This window comes from Macaca nemestrina, chromosome 9, assembly GCF_043159975.1.
Source record: "Macaca nemestrina isolate mMacNem1 chromosome 9, mMacNem.hap1, whole genome shotgun sequence".
In the NCBI taxonomy this organism is placed as follows: domain Eukaryota; kingdom Metazoa; phylum Chordata; class Mammalia; order Primates; family Cercopithecidae; genus Macaca; species Macaca nemestrina.
In genome coordinates this window covers 33,261,056-33,286,158 of record NC_092133.1, presented here as the reverse complement: position 1 = coordinate 33,286,158, position 25,103 = coordinate 33,261,056, and the positions used below count along the sequence as shown (strand labels likewise).

The 25,103-nt window shown below is 46.3% G+C and overlaps 1 protein-coding gene across 18 annotated transcripts in view; it reads right to left on the bottom strand.

The window, feature by feature from the left end:
- LOC105478397 (SEC31 homolog B, COPII coat complex component) overlaps positions 1-25,103 on the bottom strand; it is a 36,156-nt gene extending 11,053 nt beyond the window's left edge. For 6 of the 18 annotated variants that reach the window (XR_011607696.1, XM_071069284.1, XM_071069276.1 and 3 more), the window contains exons 1-19: positions 24,964-25,103; positions 22,028-22,197; positions 21,246-21,369; positions 14,487-14,691; positions 14,178-14,273; positions 13,087-13,230; positions 12,605-12,747; positions 11,193-11,292; positions 10,910-11,071; positions 10,234-10,368; positions 7,154-7,378; positions 4,785-4,859; positions 4,433-4,531; positions 3,976-4,075; positions 3,304-3,482; positions 2,948-3,074; positions 2,413-2,558; positions 1,537-1,710; positions 679-837 (exon numbers count right to left, since the gene is read on the bottom strand). Coding sequence is in view for 17 of the 18 variants with exons in the window: in XM_071069284.1 (XP_070925385.1) it covers positions 679-837; positions 1,537-1,710; positions 2,413-2,558; positions 2,948-3,074; positions 3,304-3,482; positions 3,976-4,075; positions 4,433-4,531; positions 4,785-4,859; positions 7,154-7,378; positions 10,234-10,368; positions 10,910-11,071; positions 11,193-11,292; positions 12,605-12,747; positions 13,087-13,230; positions 14,178-14,273; positions 14,487-14,691; positions 21,246-21,369; positions 22,028-22,106 (2,472 nt within the window). In the remaining variant the exon portion in view is untranslated. The other 12 variants (XM_071069279.1, XM_071069280.1, XM_071069281.1 and 9 more) reach the window with 10 other exon arrangements.

Below are 25,103 nucleotides of genomic sequence, written 5' to 3'. Positions count from 1 at the left end.
CCCTGGACTGCCCCCGCAACCCCACCATACAGAGTAAACTGCTTTCATCTGTGTGATCTTATGGCCTCTTGCCATACTCCAATCATGGTATTTATGAATTTTACTGTAGCTAATTTTTTTTTTTTTTTTTTTTTTGAGACAGAGTCTCGCTCTGTCGCCCAGGCTGGAGTGCAGTGATACGATCTGGGCTCACTTCAACCTCCGCCTCCCGGGTTCAAGCAATACTCCTGCCTCAGTCTCCCAAGTAGCTGGGACTACAGGCGCATGCCACCACACCCAACTCATTTTTTTGTATTTTCAGTAGAGATGGGGTTTCACCATGTTGGCCAGGATGGTCTCGAACTCCAGACCTCGTGATCTGCCCACTCTGGCCTCCCAAAGTTGGGATTAGAGGCATGAGCCACTGTGCCAGGCCTACTGTAGCTATTTTTTACATATCTATCTTTCCACTAGACTATGAGCTACTTGAGGGCAAGTATCACGATTTTTGCACCTTTATGTCCTAACAGCCTAGTAGTTCAATAAACAGTCATTTATTATAAAAAGAACTGAATCTACGTTCTACGGAAGTTGGGAATTTTCATCAGTTTTGTTCACAATATATTCCAAGTGCCCAGAACCACGCTTGGCACATAAATATTGTTGAATGAACAAATGAATTAACAAGTAAGGTCTTACCTGGTGAGAAGGCTGGGATCCCAATCTGTAAGATGTCTCTTTAGAGTGGGGGATAGCTCCCACAACAATCCGGGGGTAGGGGAAAGGGGGAGACTGTTGGCCCAAGACAGCAGAACCTTGAGCATGAAAAAGCCGATCTCTTAGCTGCTGAACTGGTGGCTATAAGTTTTAATGAGGAACAGTTGTGTCAAGAAATTAAAACAATCAAGGCCCCCGGTAGCAGTCAAATTTCAGCTGACCCTCTACACCAAGCTTGTCCAACCTGTCTTATTTTGTTGTTGTTGTTCTGTTTTGTTGTTTTAGGTTTTTAGCAGCCTGAAGTCATGGTTTTTGCTTTCTGACTCTCGTGATAAGTGGAAAACAGGGATGAGGAAGCGGCTTTACTGGCCCAACCAGAAACAGAAACTAAGCACCCACGACTGTATTCTGACCCTTGGACAATCCCGCTCTATACTCTAGCCCCCTTAGAAATGACTCAAGGTTCCCGAATCCCTGCCAAACACTTGCATGCCTCCCTCCTTGCTATTCTTTCTGCTTAGAATGCTCTATATCTGCTGGTAAGCTACTTCTCTTTGAAGGTCTAGCTCAGCTGTTTTAACCATTGGGAAGCCTTCCTTGACTTCTCCAGGCAAAAATCAGTCCCTTCCCTGGACTCCCACAGTGCTCAGTATAAGCTTCTGTTACGGCGCTATAAGTCATCAACATCTGATCTTCCCCCAGTAGATTGTGAGGTGCTTAAGGGATTCCATCTTATCTATCCTAGAAGCTTCAGCATTAGCATAGTGCCTGGAACACAGAAGTGCTCAATGTTAGATGACTGAATGGAAAGGTTTGCTCTCTCCACATGGCCCCACTTACCTGAGCACAGTCACTGGGTAGAAAGCTCATGGCAGTGGCTAGGCTGCCCTGGGCTGCCAGGAGGTTGGCATACTGAGTGACCCTGTAGGTTGTGGCAGGGCCTGGGCTCACCCCATGAGGACACCGCAGTAGCTCCAAGCTCCTGTTAAGAACCATCGCCTTCTCCATCAGGTCCTGTAAGGACAAGGATGAGGGTGGTAAGCCTTCACTGAAGCATATCCTGCTCTCTAAGTCCAGGTAGCTTATTCAGGGATCTCCTACTATGGGTAGAGAAGAGGGCACCTGGCCATACCTAGGTGAAGGCAGCAGATGATGACATGTAAGAACCGTGACAGAGAAGGGTCACTTGGCCTCACCTCCCAAGCTGTTAGGATTGGATTTAACTGGACCCATGTGGTCTTAGATTTCGGTACATCTCTACCTCTTCCTTTTGCTTTTTTACCCCTTCTGCTTATACGTCACCAACCACAGACTCTGTTATACTAACTGTTTCAGGTACGACTTTTATCTCTCCATGAGTCTGTGACCCCCACTTTCTGTGGTCACTTACAGAACACCTGGCAGTTTAAATCCACAGAATTTTCTACAGTAGCTAATAGAAGGCCCAAGTCACAATTACTCAAATACTGAATACATCTGTAAAACCAAACCTGAAATAGGAAAAAAATTATAAAGACTAACACTGAAGCAGCTGCTGCTTAGTCTCCTCTGAGGGAAGAGGAGAAGATCCCAGACATTCAGGACCCTTCGCTCCTCCCTAACGCCGTGGTTCCAGCCTGTCCCAGAGGATCCGCCTCTGCTAGCTCTGCACATCTCCACCACTAGCTTCCTAAGGGCCTGATATGGAGTGGCCAGTACCCTGCAGAGAAGGGGTACCTGCAGAGCCATGGGGGACAAAGCCTGATGGCATTTTGCCCAGCACTCCACCAGCCGCTCCACACTCCCTGAGCACACATAACAGAGTCTGGCTTCAGAGGTTAGTGCCCTGCCGCCCTCCTGTTCCATGCGAGTTCCCAGCATGTCTGCAGAGAGAGGGAAATTTCATTAATGGCACAGCTGGCCTGTGTGCCTCTCCTTCTCCTGTTTGGAAACAGTGAGAGGACCATGAGCCTGGGACAAGTAGCTGCAGTGGCTTTAAGACAACACTGAGACTCACCTTGCTGTACAGAGAAGGGGAAAGTTCTCATATCATGGTGTGACAAGACAAAGTAAACCAGGACAACAAAGGATCCCCTCTGAAAGTAGGGGCATGCGCTGTGGTCCCTGCCTCCTGGCTGAGCCAGATTCTAGCCCTGACAACATTGCCTGGCCTCCCAGAGCTCAGCTGCTCCTCCACCTCCCTCCTGCATGCATCCTTTGACTCCATGCTGGAGTCACACCATTTCATCCTGAAGCCTGGGACCACACCTACCACAGAGCTCAGGGAATTTCTCTGTGCTTGAGTATGTCAGTAGCAAAGCCAGTGCCTCTCTCCAGTTCTTCAGGCTACAGGTACACACCACATCCTTCCAATTCTTTTGCACAACACAGGCTAGAAGCTGTAATAGGCAGAGAGGGAAAGAGGCCATCAGCCATCCATCCAGCATAGGCAGCAGGAGTCCTGCACAGGCCTCCTGTTAGAGCACTGAGTAGGGGCGAGGGTGAGGTAGGGGTGGTAGAATAGAGAGAGGCAGGCAGATACTCAAACACGGGTCCCAAGGTGTGGGTATCCACCTCACAAGGTCCAAGTAATCCCCTCCCTTCCTCTCCTGCACGACGGGCAGTTACCGAGGAGATTTTGGTTTTCTTGTTGGCCAAGTAGCGCTCCTGTGTTTGCTTCAGCAGATCTGCACCCCCAGCCTGGGCCAGGATAATGGCATCAGCAAAGCGCTCCTCCTTTAGACACAGCTCCACAGCCAGACCCAGTTCCCCAAGCAGGAGAGCCTGGCTTAGGAGTCCATCAACATCTGCAGGCAGAAGCATCCCCTCTGTATTAGTTGCTCTCAAACCCTAGCTTCCTGCCCCCTGCAGGGCCCACAGCACATCCTCTATATCTCTATATCACTCAGCGTGCTTGGCTCCAAACTAAACCCTCAAGCTTCATTCCTTGGCAATAAAATGTATTTTGGTGCCCAGGTCTAAAGACAGGGCCCAAGACAAGGGAGGGAACTGATGTGGCAGTAGCACAGTGTGAGGTGTGCTTGATCACAGTGGGCAGGGCCACAGTCCTTTCAGCAAGAAGGATAGAAGAAAATCTGTTGGTAGAAGGCCTTCCATAGGAAGGACCTATCCATGAAAATCTACAGCCACAGAGAGCTCTAACTGGTAGGCGACTCACTCAGCATTTGAGATGGTGGGAGGAAGACATGAGGCAGGGGACAAGAAGGGACTCTCTCAAGTCCAAAACCTCCGGGCCCACCTAGTCCTAAGCAGGGACTCTCTCCCTCAGGGTCAGGGTACCTTTTGTGATGGGGATCTCCCAAGGAGTCATGTTCTGAGGTACCAGCTCATCAAAGAAGGCTGAGGAAGCAGAGGCTTCCTCTGTGGGGTGTTTGGAGGCCTGTATGAGGAAGGACAGAGGTGACTACCTAGGGATGAACCCAGAAGACAGACAGAGAGCTGGCTTAGTAGCTCTGAGAGTTCTACTATTTGGTCGTTAATGGGTAAAACCAAAAATATAGCCAGGTAAGGTTTGGGAAGGGCCATAGTTCATGGTTAAGACACAGCTCTCCACTTCCAGCCCAAAAGCTTAGGGACTCTGTGTCTCACTCTGGTTCTAAGAGAGTGAGGAGTCTGAAGACTTGTACAAATGCTAAGCACTTACAGAGAGCAATGAAAAGGGCCAGGAAGGGAAAGACACCCAAAAGGCAGGTTTCCTGTGTAACCCTAGGTCAGGCTGACTGGGCTCCTACCACACCTGACTGCAGAAGGCCTGCTGTCTGTCACTGTTGAGGTCATTTCCTTTGGGCTGAGGACCCTCGCCTAGCCCCACGTCACTCTTCAACCATGTGGCCACCTGCAGGGAGAGACCTATGAAAACAGCCCTTTCCAGCGAAAGATCAAATAAGCATTATCCTCTTTTCCTGCCACCATACCCCACCGACCGGACTCTCTAAGATCCCTGATCTATTTTTTCTGAGAAAAAAACAAACTCCAGGATGTTAAATGCTCACATATGCAATAAGGCCAGGAAGAGGTATTCTGAGATGGTTTAGTCTGGCAACATTCTCTTCAACAAGTACATGTTTCTGATGTGAAAAGCAGCTTACCTTCTTCTGAAGCTCATCTTTACTGTATCCTAAAAGCTTTAGGAATTTCATTCTGGAGTCTTGCTCTAAGGTCACCTAAGAAACCATAGAACACAGAAAAGATTCCATTAAATGAATATAAATGATGCTCTTCCTACATGAAGCTGGGCATCTGTCCCAATATACCTCCAAATATAGTTCTTTGTACTACTAGAAGTGCCCTCAGCAGTCCAGTGCCATCTTTCCCTTTCCCCCCCGGATCTAACTTACTGATGGGCTATGGGCAGTGTTAACATAGCCCCCTGCCCCTTGCGCATGAGAATTTGACCTTTCATTGTCTTCCTAGCACTATTACCCTGGTAGTCTGGTGAGAGTAAAGTATCAGCTGTTCCTAGGCAATATGCCTGTGATTGGTAACTTGCATCTGGACTAGAACTATGTAATCTAGAAATAATTAATGTGGACAACATGCTATGTGTTTCCCTGATTGCAGTGGCTCTTGTAACTGGACAGATTCCTTGCAGGGACTCTGGAAGCTATGCTTTTAGAATTAGTACAAGACATATTGGCTCTTGTGGGCAAGAAGCTTCTAAGTCAGGGCAACTTACGTACCTGCCTGATGTATATTTTCACTCCTTGCACCTGAGCTATCTCTGGGGGGCTGAAGAAGAGAACTCAGAATTACTGCATGACTGCTGAAAGGACTCCCACAGAAGACACCTGCCTGATGCTACCCTGCTGCAGTCCCCATCCCATATCCTTCCGAGGAGACTGCTGCCAAGTGCAGCCTACAGTAGTCTTGTGAGTCTAAATGTTTCTTTGAGAAGACCTCTGGTAGAAGTTGCACGGATACAGTAAACAAAGTCAGCTTCCCATTCAATCTCCCAAATACCAAGGAGCAAGCCTTTCTGAAGCCCCCGCAATCTTGGTTAGCTATCCCAGGACCTTAATTTATTCCACACTGAACCATGATTTCTAACCATACCTTTCTCATAGTCTCTCTGGGCACCCTTCTCCTTCCATGCCCTTCCTCAGAAATGTTCACCACACCCAACCAGGAACCATCAGGATGGACAGCTCTTGGGTACCTTTTAAACCAGAATGCCTGGCTGGGAGCAGTGGCTCACGCCTATAATCCCAGCACTTTGGGAGGCTGAGGTGGGCTGATCACCTGAGTTAAGGAGTTCGAGACTAGCCTGGCCAACATGGTGAAACCCCATCTCTACTAAAAATACAAAAATTAGCGGGGCGTGGTGACAGGTGCCTGTAATCCCAGCTATTTGGGAGGCTGAGGCAGCAGAATTGCTTGAACCCGGGAGGCAAAGGTTGCAGTAAGCCAAGATTGTACCATTGCACTCCAGCCTGAGTGATAAGAGTGAAACTCTGTCTCAAAAAAACAAAAACAAAAACACCCAGAATGCCCTGTCTTATAGGTCCCTCTGTCCTATAGGTACCACTCTCTCCTTTGTTTAGCAGAATAAAGGTTGAACTCCTGACCACTCCCTCTCTTTCCCATCTCACCATTCCTGGAACTTATACCCTGCTTACGACAAAAGCATCACTTCTTATTCTTTTCTTCCCACATCATTCTCTAGCTTCACTATATAGTCAAGATCTTTCTCAAATACTCTTTCTCTTTCCTAACTTCCTGATGTCCACCTTCATGTAGTTCTGCTATGCCTAAAGCTCAAATTTCAAGTCCCTCTCAGATGCCCTGGTACAGGCCCAATCCTTTTTGCTTTCTTCTACACAATTCCAAAAATTTGCACAATCATCCCACTGACAGACCAGTCAGCTATTTCCGTTTCTTCCTTCAGATCTCTCACCTGCTCATTTCCTTTGATAGGTATAGCGCTCCTCCTGGTGTCGTAGGAAACTTGAAATTAAATGAGAACTGGAACTGAACCCACGCCTCCAGCGTAGAGTGGCACCTGAACCCTAGGACCCACTTCAAGGACTTGCCTTGGGTTACTTGAAACCAACTCAAAGCGTTCTTATGACAATGTGTCCTTCTAACTAATCTTCCTTTCTCTTCTTTTTCTCTTTCCTCCTTTTTCTTCTTTCCCATTACCTTACCTGCCCTTTGGCATGATACCATGAAGGTCTTTGCCTTGGCTCTGATAAAGTACCTAGGACACCAGCAATAGTAGCAATAAAGGAAAACATCTCGTGTATTCCCCATCTTTCCTAGCCACTTCCCAAATGGCCTTTGAGCCTCTGGTAAAGAGTGAAGGTTTTGTGTCCCAGTGGTAGGTACAGTGTGAGGAAAAAACTAATGGGAGTTAAGGCCTCTGTAATCAGTGTGCTTGTGCCTCTCCTGCAGTTGACACAGGTTGAAGTTCCAGGCTTTGGGGAGACACTTCTGAGCAGCTAGTCTTCAGGCTTCCTACCTTCAGGAACTGCCACAGCATCTTCTCACTTTGCAGTAAAGCTTGCTGGCTCTTGTTCTGACAGTAATTCAGTAGATTTCCTGATTCCAGGGCCTCCTGCAGCTCCGTTGATCGCATCAGGAATTCAGATTCTGTGGTGACTTGACTGATGAAGACTAGGCGGGGGCAAGGCTGTGGCACCAGCCTTGTGCTGGGGAGGCCAAAAGTAACCAGCTTCCCTCCAAACTGGTGAGGAAAAGCAAGAAGGGTAAAGGTTATACCTTCAAGCCAAAAAGTAACACTAAGTCAGGTTCACAGAGAAGGCTATCTAATGGCTGACCCTAGGCTAGGAAATCAATAAAATAAGAGAGTTCCTGGCGGGGGTGGAATAGGATCAGTAATTTAGTATTGATGCGTCTCCCTACCAAAACCACTTCTGTACTCTTAGGACCACCCGCTTCAAACTTAACCACACAGTACTCACCTTCTGCTAACCTGTCCTGGTACCACCATTCTCCCAGTCACCTGGGCTAAATATCTCAGCATTAGCAAAATCTTCATACCCCTTATACTCAAGCAACGACAAGGTCCTACCTCTTCTTGTTCACTGTCTTTCATGCAGGTGCACTCCATCCCATTCCCAGTGCTAGTACACCCAGATTACTAAAAGCCTTCTGTTCTTTTCCCTCCTCTAATTAAGCCTTAGACTATCCCCCTATTGCTTGTACCACCCTGCTGCTATTCAGGAGCTTGTGTGGTTACACAAGGCCACAGAAAAGAGCTTAAGCTCCCTTGCCTGCAGTGCACAAACTTCTGCAAAATCAGGGCCAAACCTATCTTTCCCAGCATCTCTCTCCCTGCTTGTTTATTACATTGCTCCACATCCCTAAAATGCCTGATGTGTTCCTGCTTCTGTGCCTTTACCCACAACATCCCCACCTAGAGTATCCTTCTCACCAAATTAGATGCCCTATATAAAGCATCTGGCACAAACAGGACCTTAGAAAAACCCTTTTTACTCTAGCAGTTCTCAACATTGGCTGCATATTAAAACCACGTGGAGAACAATCCAGACTTGCCAGGCCATACCCCAGACAATACAATCAGAAACTCTTGGGGTGGGACTAGGCATCAGTATTGTTTGAATTATTCAGGTTATTCCAATGTGTATCCAAGGTTGATAACTTTTTTTTTTTTTTTTTGAGACGGAGTTTCGCTCTTGATGCCTAGGCTGGAGTGCAATGGTGCAATCTCAGCTCACCACAACCTCTGCCTCCAGGATTCACTCGATTCTCCTGCTTCAGCCTCCCAAGCAGCTGGGATTATAGGCATGTGCCACCACGTCCAGCTACTTTTGTATTTTTAGTAGAGACAGGGTTTCTCCATGTTGGTCAGGCTGGTCTCAAACTCCCGACCTCAGGTGATCCACCCGCCTCAGCCTCCTAAAGTGCTGGGGTTACAAGAGTAAGCCACGGTGGCTGGTCGATAACTTTTTTTTTTTAAACTTTTACTTTGGGTTAAAAAAAAAATTTCAATCCAATGCAGTAAATGTGCATGTTTCTTACATGGTAAACTTGTGTCATGGGGGTTTGTTGTACAGATTATTTGGGGTTGTTAACTATTGCTTTACTCCCTAACTATTCACCATTTCTTTGCCCAATATCCACCTCCTAATGAACTCGCCCAGTCAGAATTCTTATTTACCTTGACTTCTGCAGCACAAAATCTATGCCACAGATTAGTGCTAAGCAAAACCATTTTAACTTTTGATTTGTATAGTACTTGCTCGTTTTACAAAGTGTGTACATATATTCTTATTTGTGGTTCATGTTAATTTTCTGGGCAGGCATCACTATCCCTGTTTTACCGATAAGAACAGTTAAGTCCTGAGAGGTTAAATGAATTGTTCAAGGTTACCTAGCTAATAAATGACAGAGCTACGATAAGAATTCAGGCCTCTTGACCTCAGAATTCTTTACCTCCCCACTTCTTTTTCTTTTTAAGCTCACAGCCTATTGAATGTGTTAGTCTTGCCTCCCCAATAAAACTGTTGGCTTTGAAAACAAGAACTTCTACTTTTATACATCTGTTTTCAATTCAAACCTAATATTTAAACACTGTCCCAAGTGCTTCAGGGCCTTGCCGTTCAAAGTGCTAGTCCTCAGACCAGCTGCAAGGGCATCAACTGGGAGCTTGCTGAAAAATCACAATCTTGGGCCTTACTCCCGACTCAATGAACCAGTTTCTGAATTTTAATAAGATCCCCAAGTGATGTGGATGCACATTAAGAGTTTGTGAAGCACCGCTTTGGGGATATAAAAATCAGCAAGACATAGTCCCTACCCTTAAGGAGTCTATTACTTAGTAGGGTAATATGCATATATGTATATAAATAACTTTAGTATAGTTAGAATGTATCATTACCAAAGTATAAGTCTGTGGGATTATAGAGAGAGGTTAATTTTGACTTGGGTTACAGACATGCATCAAGGAGGAGACAGTATTTAAGAGAGGGGCCTTGAAAGGCTGTGGTAGCATTCAGTGGGCCCAGGAGAGAAGCTGAAGGTTAGGATACAAGCAGAGGCAGGAAGAGTTGAGGAGTTATTTACAAAACAGAAAGGAGTCATATGTAACTGGAGCATAGAGAACAAACGAGAATGAGATGGAAATGGAAAGGTAAGTGGAGCCCTGTGCACATTTAGCCTTGTCTATAAAGCAATGGGAGGCTCAAAGGTTTTGAACAGATAAATGACAGAATAAAATCTGTTTTTTTTTCCTTCTTTGTAGTTCCTTACTACCAGTTCAGATATGTAAGGGTTAGAGAAAACTGAGATGGAATCTCAGGCTATTTCTCCACAGCCGAGAGTTCTAAGGCAGTCAACTCCTTTTAGACAGGACTGGCAGAAAATACAGAATGGGTGAAGTGAAGAGAGGGAAACTATAGTAACTTTCTCCTTGAGACATAAAGTGGGATCCATTCTGAGACAGAGGCAGTGAGAATACGTCTCCTACAAAACTTAGCTCCATGCTGGGCACATGGTAGGCCACACACACACGCACACACACACACACACACACCCCTATACATCCATTACACTTACAGCAAATGAAACACCTGTTGGTCTTCTAATCCATTTGGGGGGTTTTTTCAGGGGAGGTATCAGTGATGCTTGTGCCACTTGCTCTGGCACCTGCAGTGGTGGGAGAGGCTGGCCTTTGCTGAAGGAAGATGAGATCTGGGGGGAAAAGACACCTGCATCACCATCCTAAAGTGGCAGTTTAGTCAGGCCCTCCACCTACAAACTCCATTTTGAGAGGAATCCTTGAGACACCCAATTTGACCTAGAAAGGTCAGACTCCCATATTCCAGAGGATGGGGAAGTAAGTGGTAGTGAGGGTGGGACTCCCATGCAAGTAGGCTCTTGGAAAGACTACTACATTCAAAGTCTACAATGGAGTGTGGCACAAAATGGATCTATAGGAGAAAGATAAGAGTCATACTCTTGAAATAACTGTCCCAGCAAAGGGGTCCCACTGTCCCTGAAATATTACAGGGCCCATCCAATAACAAGAGTCAAGGTGAAGGCTTTCTTCACATTGTGGCAGAAACTGACATCCTTTCAGGAAGATGGGCACCAGAGCAAAGGTGCAGTCCTCCCAAACCCTGGGCCCTGTTCTCCCAATCTCCAATAGTCCCTGCTTCTCAGGCCATATGTCTCTCTCCCACAAATAGAGACAGCCCCTTCCCTCCAGCATTCTCTCCCAAGCCCTTCAAACCTTGTCAGCCAGTCTCATGTGCTGGACTTCCCAGCTCCTACCCATCACAGAGTACAAACTGATCCAGCCGTCAAAGGAGGCAGCAGAGAACACTGAAGGGTCCCGAGGGCACCACTGCACTTCAAAGCACCAGCTGCTCTGTGTTGGTAGCTTATATACCACCTAATATTAGGGAACACACACCATTAGGGACAGTCCATGACACCCAAAACACATGGCTGCAGCTGAGATTCTTCTACCCTCTCTCTCCCATCCCAGCATGCCTACAGAAGGGCCAGCCTACCTCACTGCTCTCCAGGTTCGAGCACAAGATCTGGCTGTCCTTAGCACTAGTGAGCAGCAGTTCAGCATCAGCCTGGCTCCATGACACTGACAAGATCCCCCTAAAAATGTAGGGAAAGAGGAACTAGCATTTGTTGAATGCCTACTATGAGTAGGCTGCCTTATATGTCTTTGATACATTTTATAGGGCATATCAGACTCCATGCCCTATAACATGCATGGTCTGATATTATCTTACAAATTAAGAAAATGAGGTTTTGAAAAATTAAGTAACTTTCCAACAGTTACAGAGTCAGAACCCAAATCAAACCTCAGAGCCTGTGCACTATGCACTGCACCACTCTGCCTCTCTTAGATCACTGCAGGATGGCCTGCTTCTTTTCACTAATTAGAGAGTAGAGATTATGAACCACTATGAATCACACAAACACTCATCCCTATGAGTGTTTTCAGCCCAGGAGGTAGTAAAGACCTAACCATCAAAAGTCCCCAAGGAGGCCAGGCACAGTGGCTCATGCCTGTAATCCCAACACTTTGGGAGGCTGAGAGGGGAGGATCACTTGAGCCCAGGAAATTGGGGTCACAGCAAGCCTTGATCACGCCACTGCACACCAGCCTGGGTGATAGAGCAAGAACTGGTCTAAAAACATAGAAGTCCCCAAGGATATATAAAGGCAGCATGGTCCTTTGGTTAGAAAGAACAGATTGTGGGGCTGGGCGCGATGGCTCACGCTTGTAATCCCAGCACTTTGGGAGGCTGAGGCGGCCGGATCACGAGGTCAGGAGTTCGAGACCATCGTGGCTAACACAGTGAAACCCTGTCTCTAATAAAAATACAAAAAAAATTAGCCGGGTTTAGTGGCGGGCGCCTGTAGTCCCAGCTACTTGGGAGGCTGAGGCAGGAGAAAGGCACGAACCCGTGAGCGGAGGTTGCGGTAAGCTGAGATCACGCCACTGCACTCCAGCCTTGGGGACAGAGCAAGACTCCGTCTCAAAAAAAAAAAAAAAGAAAAGAAAAGAAAAGAAAGAACAGATTGTGGAGGCCTGTTCACAGGATAGGAGTCAAGTTATTTTTATGAAAAAATCCTGGAGGAGGAAAGCTCATCACCTAAGGAAATGACGTTAGCCTCATACCAGAGCCTGGAGACTAAACACTGGTTCCAGTATTTCTCATGACCCCATTCCCATCTTTGGAATTTAGATGGAATCTCAGCCTCCTCTCCATAACCTCAGGGTCTAAGGGCCTCCTCTTAGTTAGGGCTCTAGTTAGTATTGGGTGACTATACGTTCACCGGAATGGCTTTAAAGCCAGGAAGGATGTTTAGTAGCTAAAGTGAGGCATACATTGCCTCCTACCCAGGCCAGTTATGTCCACCATCCCCTCAAGGATATGGATGACGTCTGAGATGCTACCTGCTGTGGCTCTCCAGCACCTTCAGGGGCGAGGAGGCAAAGCGCAAGTCCCACAGCTGAATCACAGGAAGACGATCATCCTCTGAGCACAGCACTAACTGGGTGGCTATGTCAGGATGCCAGGCCAGGCCTGAGCAGTGCATCTGCAAACAAAGCATATCCCAATGGGTGCTGTAACCTGACTCTTTTGCCCAGTTGAAATGGGACCACTCTGAGAGCAAGTTTTGTGTCTCTTCTGTGACTGGGAACACCACAGGCATCACAGAGTGATGGCCAGGAATAAGTAAGGAACAGTAGAAGCTTCCAGATCAGCTTTGTTTAGCTTCCCTAAGTTTTTACTCTCAATAGGAAATGTGCTAAGTGGCTGACTCCACATGTCTGACAGCTGAAAGCAGGACTCTGGCCTGGGCAGAGCAGCTATAACTGCTAGGCAGGAGAGAGAAGCCAGAGCCCAAGCCTGTGTTCTGGCCTCCACTACTCACCCTATTGCTGTGATCACTGACTTTGATGATAGGTTCATTCTTCCTGAGATCCCACACAACTGCCTTGCCACTGGGGTGAGCAGAAGACAGAATGTGTTGGGCTTGCCGGTTCCAAGACAGTGCCTTGACGTCCTCTGGGGGCTGCTAAGGCAGGATGGGGACAGAAAGATGACAATTTGTCACCCCCTGGACAAAGTGACATCTGCTGTTCCACTGCTCCCAGCCACCAACAGCAAGTCCAAGAATAGACATGGGGCTACCCAAACTAAGACAGTGTTGGGAAGCTGGGAGTTGAATTTTCCAGGGAGGATCCTTTAAGGTATCAGTGTAGAAGCAGAAGGGATGGAAGGCACATCTAAGTTTTACTCCTACCCAAGGTTTTACTAAGAGGATAGAGTCAAGATTTTAAAAAACAGCCCTCTTGTCTAGGACAAGAGAGGGAGAGAAGGAGGAAGATGAGGGAGAGAGGAAAACATAGATATCCAAGACCCCCACAGAGAGTGAGGCCGAGAGAAAAACCATAAGATGTTATCAAATTGAAACAACTTACCTCACTATACTGTAAGCACAAGACAGAGAAAAGGCCAGGAAGCAAAAAGATGGGCCCAGTTACAGATTGACAGACAGGCTCTCCAAGACACAAGACCAGACCCCCCAACTGCATGGGAGAGCCACATACAGGGAGAATAAAGCTGACCCTCCCCATAAAAAGGACAATGGTATGTCTGGGGACCTACTCTTGCTCCGTCTTTGCTGGGCCCAATGCCCTACCCAACTCTGCGAAAGCTGACAGCACTCCCATCCTTTCTTGTGGTATCTTTTGCTCTCCTCACCTTTCATCTGCCTCCCAGAAACTCCTAGAACAAGTAATGAGCACAAACCAACCACCCCATATACACCGTCCACCCACCGGCCATCCTAGCTCTTATCTGGCTGGTAGCATGTTAGTCTATGGAGCTTTATTGCCCTCCAGTGGTAAAGCTTGAAATCTCATGCGGTCCAACTGGCTCCAGAACACAAGACTTTACCTAGGAAAATCAGCTGCACACTCTAAGCAGCAGCCAGGGTTGGGTGGTGGAGGCGCTGCTCACCTGTGACTTGGATCCCAGGGTCATTGGCACATTCAAGTTATTCAGATCCCAAATGAAGACTTCAGAATCGCTGGCCCCTGAAGCCAGGAGGTTGCCCTGTATGAATAAAAGGTGTTTGGAGACACACCACCCTAGGAAGAAGTAGAGCAAGAAAGGAAGAAAGAAGCCCAAATTTGGGGCTATCAAAAGCCTCCCCTGAAACAGCCTGGAAAGGGATCAGAGTTACAGACCGGAGGCCACATGTGAATGCTTCCACTCAGATCTGTTGCTCCCTGGCTTGGCCATGTTTGACTAACCGAAATGTAGTACCTGTAGTACCTGGAAAGGATTAAAGTCGAGGGCTCTGACAGCCCCCGTGTGCTTCTGTTTCTGGGCAATCACAGGCTCCTTCCCCGAAGACAGGATGTGGGTCACATTGTATAGAATAAGCATGCCATTGTCCCCGCCGCCTGCAATAACCCCGGAGCTTTCCAGAAGCCCACTGCCAAAGCTCCCCCAGATCAGCTTGTGAAACCTATAAAGAGGAGGAACTGGCATCAGTACAAACTTAGGTTCATGTCAGTAAGCACAGGATGGGCATCTCTGTCAGCTTCTGCCATTATGCAGGCAGCCCCACCCCTAGCTGGAACTTGCCTGTATCCTTCATTTCCCAGACAGAAGGGAGGTATCCTCCACCCAGTCCTGCCCTTTCTCTGAAAAAATGTTTCATTTATGTTACACTAGAAGCCAGGAAGCCACTGCCTCTGAGTTGTGTGGAGGTATATATATATATACACACACACACACACACATATATATACACACACACACACACACACATACACATATATATGTACATTTTTAAGTTAACATTGGGGTTATATGGGCCCTGTGATATATACTCCACTGCCTCTGAGTTGTGTGGAGGTGTGTATATATATATATACACACACACACACACGTACATTTTTAAGTTAACATTGGGGTTATATAGGCCCTGTGATATATACTTCAAATAGATTACTTCACATAATCCTCACAACTCAAATAGTCAGGTAATAATAGCAACCACTTACACTGATTGAATACTTCCTATGTATCAGACACTGTTTTAAGTGCTTTAGATGTATTAGCTGACTGAATATTTAACAACCTCATGAAGCATTACTATTATTTCCATTTGCAATTGAGAAAACTGAAGCACAAAAAAGTTATAAAATTTCTGTACACAGAGCTAGTAATTTTATCTCCATTTTAGGATAAATGCTAGGAAGTAGCAGGGTCAAGGTTCAAAGTTAGGCCCATCTTATTCCAGAGCCTGAGCTCTTAACATCATAAAACACTGTCTCCTATTGAGAGAAAGATCCAAACTCTTCTGTAACTATTAGAAGCAGGCTCCCTAGACCAACAATTCACTCTCAAACTGGAAATGAGAAAAGACCCAACGGCCTCCCCACCCCATGCCTCTCCCATGTGGCTGGCCCACTGGAGTGGCAATGTGGCTGCAAAGGGCCAGCCCTGAAGACAGAGGCATGAAAGGATACGCTCCCATTCAGGAAATACTTTTCTGGCTTTCTGAGGATGCTTCTAACAAAATAATGCCAATGTCTTGCCCCAGAGAAAAAGATCCCTTTGGATCCCTGGACCCCTTCTAGAAAGTTTGGGCCCCCTGCAAAGCCCCTACGGAAGGCATATGAAATCCCTGAAGCCTCATAGGTGGTCTGTCTCTCACGTCACAGCTGCTAGCCAGGGACATTTCCACAGCCCTTTGGAGAAGCCAGATATCAAGCCAAATGAGGTTACAAGATCTCCAACTGCAAAGAAATATTCCCTAAGAACAGTCAGCAAAGCAACTGAGTGGGTGATAGGCAGGAACTTGTTAGGCCAGTCACTGGAGCAGAGCCAACTGGTCAGAAGCAAAGTGTGGGGCACCAGCTCGGACCAGGTCAGCATCTGAAGCAAAACAGCAGAGCCTACACAATGCTAGCTAAGAGGCTACCGCCAGAAAGGCTGTTTTCTAAGGTTGCAGTGATCTTAATATAGCAGAAGGATGTTTTTCCATATAGGTTCAAGAGACTGCCATGTCACCCAGGGACTGGAGCTCAGCAGGGGTAGAGGGCATGTCAACTGAGTAGCTAGAGAAGCCCACAGTAGGTCACACAGGAACCAGCAGAGGGTATGTCCAGTGAAAGGCCCAGGAGATGGAAGCCAGCCTGGTCAATATAGCAAGACCCTATGTCTATTTTTTTTTTAAAAAAGAAAGAAATATCTGCTGTATAAATTGTTTCCATGATTCATTCATTCCTTTGGTTTTGATTCTTTCATTTTCTTATTAAGTTTCTTTAAAATAAAAAATCCCAGCTTCATGTTAGTGAACTAAAGTGAAAAGAGTTTGTCCACATTCAAGCCAAAATAACATGGGAAACTCAAGCCTCCCTAGAAGTCAAACAGAGTGGTTAAGGCAGTACTCCAAGCTGGAGAATGAATGGAGCATTGGCTGTTTGAGAGGCAAGCTACTTCTCTGAATGCCTATTATACAACAAACTACTACACATCTACTATGAATTCTCAGTTTACAGTAGAAAAAAAAAGTTTAGAGAAGTTAGATAAAGTGTCCAAGAGGACAGCAAGTAGCAGAGCTGGGTTATAAACTCAGGTCTCTCCAACAACTAACCCATGCTCTACTATCTTAATGCCTCTAGAAAGAAAGCAAGTCTCGAGAAAAGGAAAACTGAGAGAAGTACACAAATGATTTTTTTTTCTGCTTGACATTGTCCCTTACAGAAGGCCCTCAAAGAGAGGACACAGTGCTCCCCAAGTAGCTAGAATTGAGATATAGGTAGAATGACAGAAAATAGATCCTCTACTTTCTCCATGTTACTTGACAATGGTTCTTCCAGAGGTTATGGGGGCCACTCCAGAGAGCTAGAAACTCAGTGTATAGAGAGGTAAGGTACAGCAGACCACACGCTGGCCTCTCACCTCATTTACCCACAGCAGCTATGTCCTCAGTCAATGATATAAAACAGTGTGATATTCTCCCAGAAAACTTTCTTTTTGAGTGAAATTCATCTAACAAACCAAACACTGTTTGCTTCACTGCACATGCTAATCCATATTGATTCTGACTGCATCCAGAGGCATTTATCCATGCACTCTCTTCAGCCTATTTATAGTTGATGCTGTCCCTTATCTCCCATACCAGTCTTTCAGAACATTTTTCTTTCAGTCAAGTATTTCTAGGTAGATAATATTTCTCTGATGCATCATAGATTGAGGATAAGGGGATCTTCAGGATCCAAATTTGGTTGAGGCATGGGTTTGGAGAAAAGGGCAGGCAGAGAATGAGGAAGATTTTGAAAGGTATATGTTTAGTTGATAACAAAGAGATACAGGAAGAGGTTTAAAAATGGAAAAAGGAGGAAGACTACTAGAAAATAAAAGGGAATAAGAGACTGAACATGAAACCTGAATTCAGATCTCAGCTAGTTTCTTAGAAGTCATCTTGTACAATCTCTTCTTTATACATAAGTGAAGGAACCTGAGATAACTGACTTGATTTGCCCAAGTCACACAGCTCTATTAGTATTATGGCCAATGCTACAGCCCCACACAACTGTGCCTTATGCCACCCTATGCAGAAGAAGACACAGAAAAAAAGAGAGAGGAAGACAGAAAGCAAAGGATGAGCGGCCCTCTATCTTCCCTGATCATCCTGGTCAATAGTTTATGATACTGACTGTTGAGCATGTGACCTAACCTAGACTGGAACAGAATGAAGTGGGTGTCTTAGACCCTGGGGTGTCTAAGATGATTGCTTCAGAAAGGCCCCAACAGGGCTGTGTCAAAGGTAATCCCTTTGGGATTTAGGTCTTTGGGAATGTGATTCAATCTTCCAACACAGTTATAGAGGTGGGAAAAGAAAGCAGAGATAAAATATTATCAATAGGGTTAACTGTACTATTTATTCTGGTTACTGGCCCCAAATTCCTACAGAGTGGAGTAGGAGTATGAGGTAAAGTTCATGACTCCCAAATTCAAACTAACAGCTTGAAAAACTCTTAAGACACTAAGACTAACTGAAGACTAACTGTAACTGAAGTGCTGGATTTGAATGCTGTCTGGTAACCCAGAAGTTTCTTCTTCTTCTATTTTTTTGAGGCAGGGTCTTGCTCTGTCGCCCAGGCTGGAGTACAGTTGTACTCAGCTCATTGTAACCTCTGCCTCCCACGTGCAAGCGATGCTGGTGCCTCAGACTCCCGAATAGCTGGGATTACAGGTGTGTGCCACCACGCCCAGCTGATTTTTGTATTTTTAGTACAGAGGGGGTTTCACCATGTTGGCCAGGCTGGTCTTAAACTCCTGGCCTCAAGCGATCTGCCCATCTCAGCCTCCCAAAGTGCTAGGATTACAGGCGTGAGCCACCGCACCTGGCTGGTAACCCAAAAGTTTATAATATCACTCATTCATATAACAAATATTTATTAAATACATATATTTATTAAATATAACGCTAGGCACTGCTCTAAGTGCTGGAGATAGAGCAATGAGTAAAACATTAAAATCTCGGCCAGGCATGGTGGTTCACCCCTGTAATCCCAGCACTTTGGGAGGCTGAGGTGGTTAGATCACCTGAGGTCAGGAGTTCAAGACCAGCCTAACATGGTGAAACCTCATCTCTACTAATAATACAAAAATTAGCTGGGCATGGTGGCGCGCACCTGTAATCCCAGGTACTCGGGAGGCTGAGGCAGGAGAATTGCTTGAACGCAGGAGGTGGAGGTTGCAATGAGCCAAGATTGAGCCACTGCACTCCAGCCTGGGTGACAGAGTGAAACTCTATCTCCAGAAAACAAAACAAAACAAAACAAAAAACCATTAAAATCTCTACCCACATGGATCTCAAAATTCAGTTCCTAAGATTATACTGCCTCTTTCTTAAGTACCCTTGACCCTAAGGAGCTACTACTATGCTGAAGCTGTTGCTTTGCTTGTTGAGGATTAGGACCCTTGCCTAGTGCCCCCTTACCCTTTTTCCTTTTCCTATTAGCTTTCTCAGGTTGAACCCCTTTTTTAAGCTCCAGCATATAAACATCTTGAATTAGCTCACCCCTTTGAAGGGCCCCTTCTGAAATGCTTGGTTAGGGGCTAAGAGTATCTAATCATCATCAGTAAATCCTCAAGTGCCTGCTCTTCAAAGGATACAGGTACTGGAAATACAAAGAGATGTTAAAAAAAAAAAACAAAAAAACTGCAAAATAAGAGATGCTGTCATAAAGTGATGCAGGAGCTCAAGAAAGGGCAAACAACAACTAACTTTTCCTTATGAGGTTTTTTTGTTTTTGTTTTTGTTTTTTTTGTTTTTTTTTGAGACGGAGTCTCACGCTGTCGCCCAGGCTGAAGTGCAGTGGCGCGATCTCGGCTCACTGCAAGCTCCGCCTCCCGGGTTCCCGCCATTCTCCTGCCTCAGCCTCCTGAGTAGCTGGGACTACAGGCGCCCGCCACCGCGCCCGGCTAATTTTTTGTATTTTTAGTAGAGACGGGGTTTCACTGTGGTCTCGATCTCCTGACCTTGTGATCCGCCCGCCTCGGCCTCCCAAAGTGCTGGGATTACAGGCTTGAGCCACCGCGCCCGGCCCCTTATGAGGTTTTAACTATGAAAAGAAAGAGGGTACTTCCGCCTAAATATTTTATCTCTCTTAGCGGGACCAAGAAACGCACAAGGAGTTCATCAATCATCAGACGGAATGTTGCCTTCTAGACCAGTAACCTCAAATAAAAAAAAAATTAATAGAAATTACACGTTATTGATAGTATAAAAAAAAATTAGCCAGGTGTGGTGGCGCGCACCTGCAGTCCCAGTTACTCAGGAGGCTGAGGCGGGAGAATCGCTTGAACCTGGGAGACGGAGGTTGCAGTGATCTGAGATTGCACCACTGCACTCCAGACTGGGCGAGAAAGTGAGACTCCGTCTCAAAAAATAAATAAATAAAAAATAGTAGAGCCAGCTGGCTCAGTGGCTCACACCTGTAGTCCCAGCACTTTGGGAGGCCGAGCAGGCTGATCACTTGGGCTCAGGAGTTCAAGACCAGCCTGGGCAACATGGCAAAACCCCATCTCTTCTAAAAATATAAAAAATTAGCTGGGTGTGGTGGCATGTGCCTGCAGTCCCAGCTACTCAGGGGACTGAGGCGGGAGGATTGCTTGAGCCCAGGAGGTGGTTGCAGTGAGTCCTGATTGTGCCACTGCAATCCAGCCTGGGTGACAGAGTGAGATCCTGTTCCAAACAAAAACAAAAACAAAAACAGTATAGTAATACATGTATACATTTATATTGAATATATACCTTGAGTATAATGAATATTCACATTTTTTCTGATGATATAAAAATTTGGAGACCATTGCTTCAGACTGTAAGCCCCACCTTTATAAGATCTTTAGAAGAAGGGCAGAATAATGGAAAGAAGGTAGGCTTTGGACTCAAATAGGCCTTGACTTAAATCCTAGCTTCTCAGAGTTTCAGTTCCCTTCTATGTAAAATGGAAATATGGTACTTATCACTTATTATGAGGAATAAATAAAATGTACACAGCCCCTAGCACAGGGTCTGGCATGTATACATGTGCTCAATGAATGATAGTACCTAGCGCTGGAAGCCTGCAAGAGCCATGAAATCCATGAGAACCAATCAGTGTCTAAAAGCAATGAGGAGAGGATCATTTGTTCTCTTCCTTGTTGGCAGAGAGGGTGATATTGTGTAAGGTTGTTATCTTCACAAGAGCCAAGGGAGGAAGGACCCAATATCTCTGGGTTCAAAGATAGGCCAGGTACACGTGGGTCCAGGCTTGTCTGAGGCATCTCTATCACATGCATTCAGCCTGACACTGCTATTGCTGCTGACTGGAAAGGTGGGGGTGGTTGTTTTTTAAATCCTTTTGCAAAATAAGCCCAGAGTTAACTTCTCTCCAACTTGGCAAAGCTCGTTCTTCCCTCACTTGGCTCCTCAGGAGCCCTGAGAAACACACACTGCTCCCAGGATTCCTCATCAGTATCTTCGTCAGGATCTACCCTGTATAGGTCAGACAATACCTGCTCGAGGCAGAAAGGACTCCTTTGTGTTTCAAGTCCAGAGAAGGGTCCCTGAAATCAACCTCAAATATTTCCAATGTGCCATTTGTGCTGAAGGAGGAATCTAGCTGTTGGGCAGATGTTCCTAGGCACAAGAAAAGGCAGCGTATAAGCAACAATATATGCATGGATTTCAGGTATAAGAGGGTTAAGGAGTGAAGAGGAGAAGGAACAGAAGAGGGCTGGGTATACCCTTTCTCAAAGGTAACTCCACAAAAGCAAGAAAACATTGGCCAGGCACGGTGGCTCACACCTGTAATCCCAGCAGTTTGGGACGCCGAGGTGGGCGGATCACAAGGTCAGGAGACTGAGACCATCCTGGCTAACACGGTGAAACTCTGTTTCTACTAAAAATACAAAAAAATTAGCCAGGCGTGGTGGCAGGCACCTGTAGTCCCAGCTACTTGAGAGGCTGAGGCAGGAGAATGGCGTGAACCCGGGAGGTGGAGCTTGCAGTGAGCCAAGATCACGCCACTGCACTCCAGCCTGGGTGACAGAGTGAGACTCTGCTTCAAAAAAAAAAAACAAAAAGAAAGAAAACATGATGTACCTAACCTTGAGCCATAGTCCTAGGCAGCCCTCAGGTACCCAAAACACCTAATATCCCCTTGCTTATGCTGTGAGTCACCCTATCTTTCTATGATCTGAGAGCTTTCTCTGATGCAAAATAAATAATTCTAGATACTAAGTTTCCCCTCAACCTATGTACTCCCAGTGGATCCTAATCCACAGTGTCACCATACCTGTGGCCAGATACAAAGGGTATTGGCTGGCTGGGCTCCATGCCTGGACAGCTGGCCGCTCAAGTTCCTTCAGCTTCATGGTCTATCCTGTAGGTGGCAGAAAACTGACATGGCCCTCAGCCCACTGAAAATAGAAACCAGCAAACTTAACAGCCAGATCCAGGGAGCATCTGTGGACAAGAGTTCTTGTTAGTCTTTCTACACCACAGGATAGGGCATTTCAGGGCAACACAGAGTGACAAATACATGACCATCTGCAGATCTAAAGATAGTTCATTCACCCAATTACTGAAATGTAATACTTTAAACCTCAAAAGATACTCAACCACAATGGCTACCACAGGTCCAGTGGTGATAACCACCAAACCGGACAATCTCTCAGTGATTTTTGTCCATTTCCTTGGCTTTAAATAGCATCCATATGCTGATGATCCCCAAATTTATATCACTATCACAAATCTCTCCTCCAAGCTCCAAGTTCTTATATGCAATTTCTTCTTCTTCTTCTTCTTCTTCTTTTTTTTTTTTTTAAGACAGAGTCTTGCTCTGTTGCCCAGGCTGGAGTGCAGTGCCACAATCTCAGGTCACTGCAACCTCTGCCTCCCGGGTTCAAGTGATTCTCCTGCCTCAGCCTCCCGAGTGGCTGGGATTACAGGCATGTGCCACTATGCCTGGCTAATTTTTGTATTTTTAGTAGAGACGTGGTTTTACCATGGTGGCCAGGCTGGTCTCAAACTTCTGACCTCAAGTGATCAGCTGCTTATATGCAATTTCTAATCAAATATTTCACTTGGATATAGTAGCTACCTAATGGGGGTGGGGAACTCCCATTTTAGTCTACCTAAAATGGAATTCTCTATTCTACCATCTCTTCTGGGTTTTTTGTTTTTTCAGAAAGGAGCAAAGTCACAGTCTCTTCTGTTCTTCCTCCAGTTTTCTTCATCTTGGTAAATGGTTCCACTATCTACCCAATTGCTCAACCCAGAAGCCTGAAAATCCCTCTTGATCCCTCCTTCTCCCTCATTCTCCTCTAATCCATCATTTAGTCTCCCTGATTTTACCTCCAAAGTATATCTTAATCTGTCTGCTTTTCTCTTATTTTTCACTGCCAACAGCCTTTTGATGATATCATCTCTCACCTGGAGTACTGCAACAGTCTCCCAACTAGCTATCCCCCTTTCTACTTAAGCCATTACCCAATTTGTTCTTTACACAGCGGCAGGAGTAAACCTCTAAAATAAAACATAGGGTTTTGGCATTCCATGCTTAAGATCTTTCAACGATTTCTATCACACACAGAATAAAATTCAAATTTCTTTGAGCCCTGCCCAAAGGCTCCAGCCTACCACTTCAACTTCATCTTTTGATAATTTTCTCCTTATTAATTGTGCTTGAGCCACACTAGCCTTTAATTTCCTGACATTTTCCTTCCTTAGAGCCTTTGCAAATGCTGTTCCCTATGCTCTGAATGCTCTTCCCTTCACTTTCTACATGGCTGGCTCCTTATCATATTTTTCTGGGCTCAGCTTCTCACTTCCCCAAATAAGTGAACTATACAATCACAAAAAGTCTCAATTTTTTTCTTCCTAGCAATTTATGACACATTTTATTTACATTGACATTGTCGGTCTCTTCCACGAGAGCTGGCACTGTGTCTGCTTTTGTTCACCATGTTGTAACTAGTTTCCAAACGAACGTCTGGCACATGGTAAAAGCTCGAATCTGGACATCCATTTTAACTCTGTGATTTCTGATCTAATTCCAATATATATTCAAGGTCCTATCCCAACAGGCTAGCAAAGAGGTAGAAAGGATTTTTTAAAATTACACTGAACTTAGGGAGAAAGCTTGGGACCTACTGTGACCTGCTTGAGTAGGCTACAGTCAGATCAGTCTCCCCTACAAAAACAGGAGATAGTATTACTAAATCTCTAACGTACTTTCCAGCGTGAAGAAAGTTTAAGCCTGCCCATTACGCCAAGATTTCCAAGGGACTTTTAAACACTGTGGCTACTATCAGGTATCCTGTTACCAGCTCAACACTCCAAGTCACCAGTGCCACCTGCTGGTCACAGCCATCTTAATGTTTCTGAGAAAAGATCCCCTAATAACAAAAATAGGAGCTGCGATAAGCAGCTGTGCATATCTCATTTAATTCTCTCAGTGGTCCTATTAGGTAAGTACTACGATTACCCTATTTTCCAGAGACGACAACTGGCTAGGCTGGGATGTGAACCCCCATCAGCATCAAGAGCCCGTATTTCTAACCATCCCGTATTTCTAACCATCCCGTATTTCTAACCATTGTGCTAATCGCAGCTAAACTCTAGAAAGTGTTTTAATCGCGGACAGTCTAGGAACTGGGAAAAATGGGCTCTTAATTCATATTGTTCAGAGGCATCTATTCACAAAAAAGGGCCCCTCCTGGGGTCAGATTGGCCATGGGGGCGTGAGGCGGAGATGACCAATGAAATGCTGGACAGACCTGCCGTGCAGGAGGGCACCAGCTACCCTTGGCAGCCCAGTCCTTAGGGAGGACGATCAGCACAGCTTCTTTCCCGCTGTCGCCGAAGAGAGGCGCGCCAGGGTCAGCAATGACAGGCCTTCCCGCCTAGCCCAAACGCAGCGACACCGGGTGGGCTTGGCCGGGCCAGGTCAGGACCAAGGCGGATGGGAAGGCGCGAGGCAGCGCTGAACAGGGAGACCCTCGTCAGGCTGGGGGCTCCCGTGCGGCAAGGGCAGTAGAGCCGGATCCAATTCAAGGGTAGGCGTAGTGGAGGCCCCCGGCGCCAGGACCCGCGGGCAGGGCTAGCGCGGGCCGGGGGTCTCCGCAGCAAGGGGGCTCCTCTCGGCCCTCTGCCAAGAAAGGAGCAGTGTTCCGGGTCCCCAGCGCAATCTCTGCTCCCAGGGACCCCAGACCAGCAGGGCAAACCAACCTGTGCGTCGGACCCCGGGCAAGGGTCAAGCGCGGAAGGCGGAGCCGGTCCTCTGGCAGCGCTCTCGCGCGCAGCCGGGCGCTGTGGACGGCGGCTGCGGAGGGCCAAAAGCGGTGCGGACCTGGCAGGGCACCGCCGAA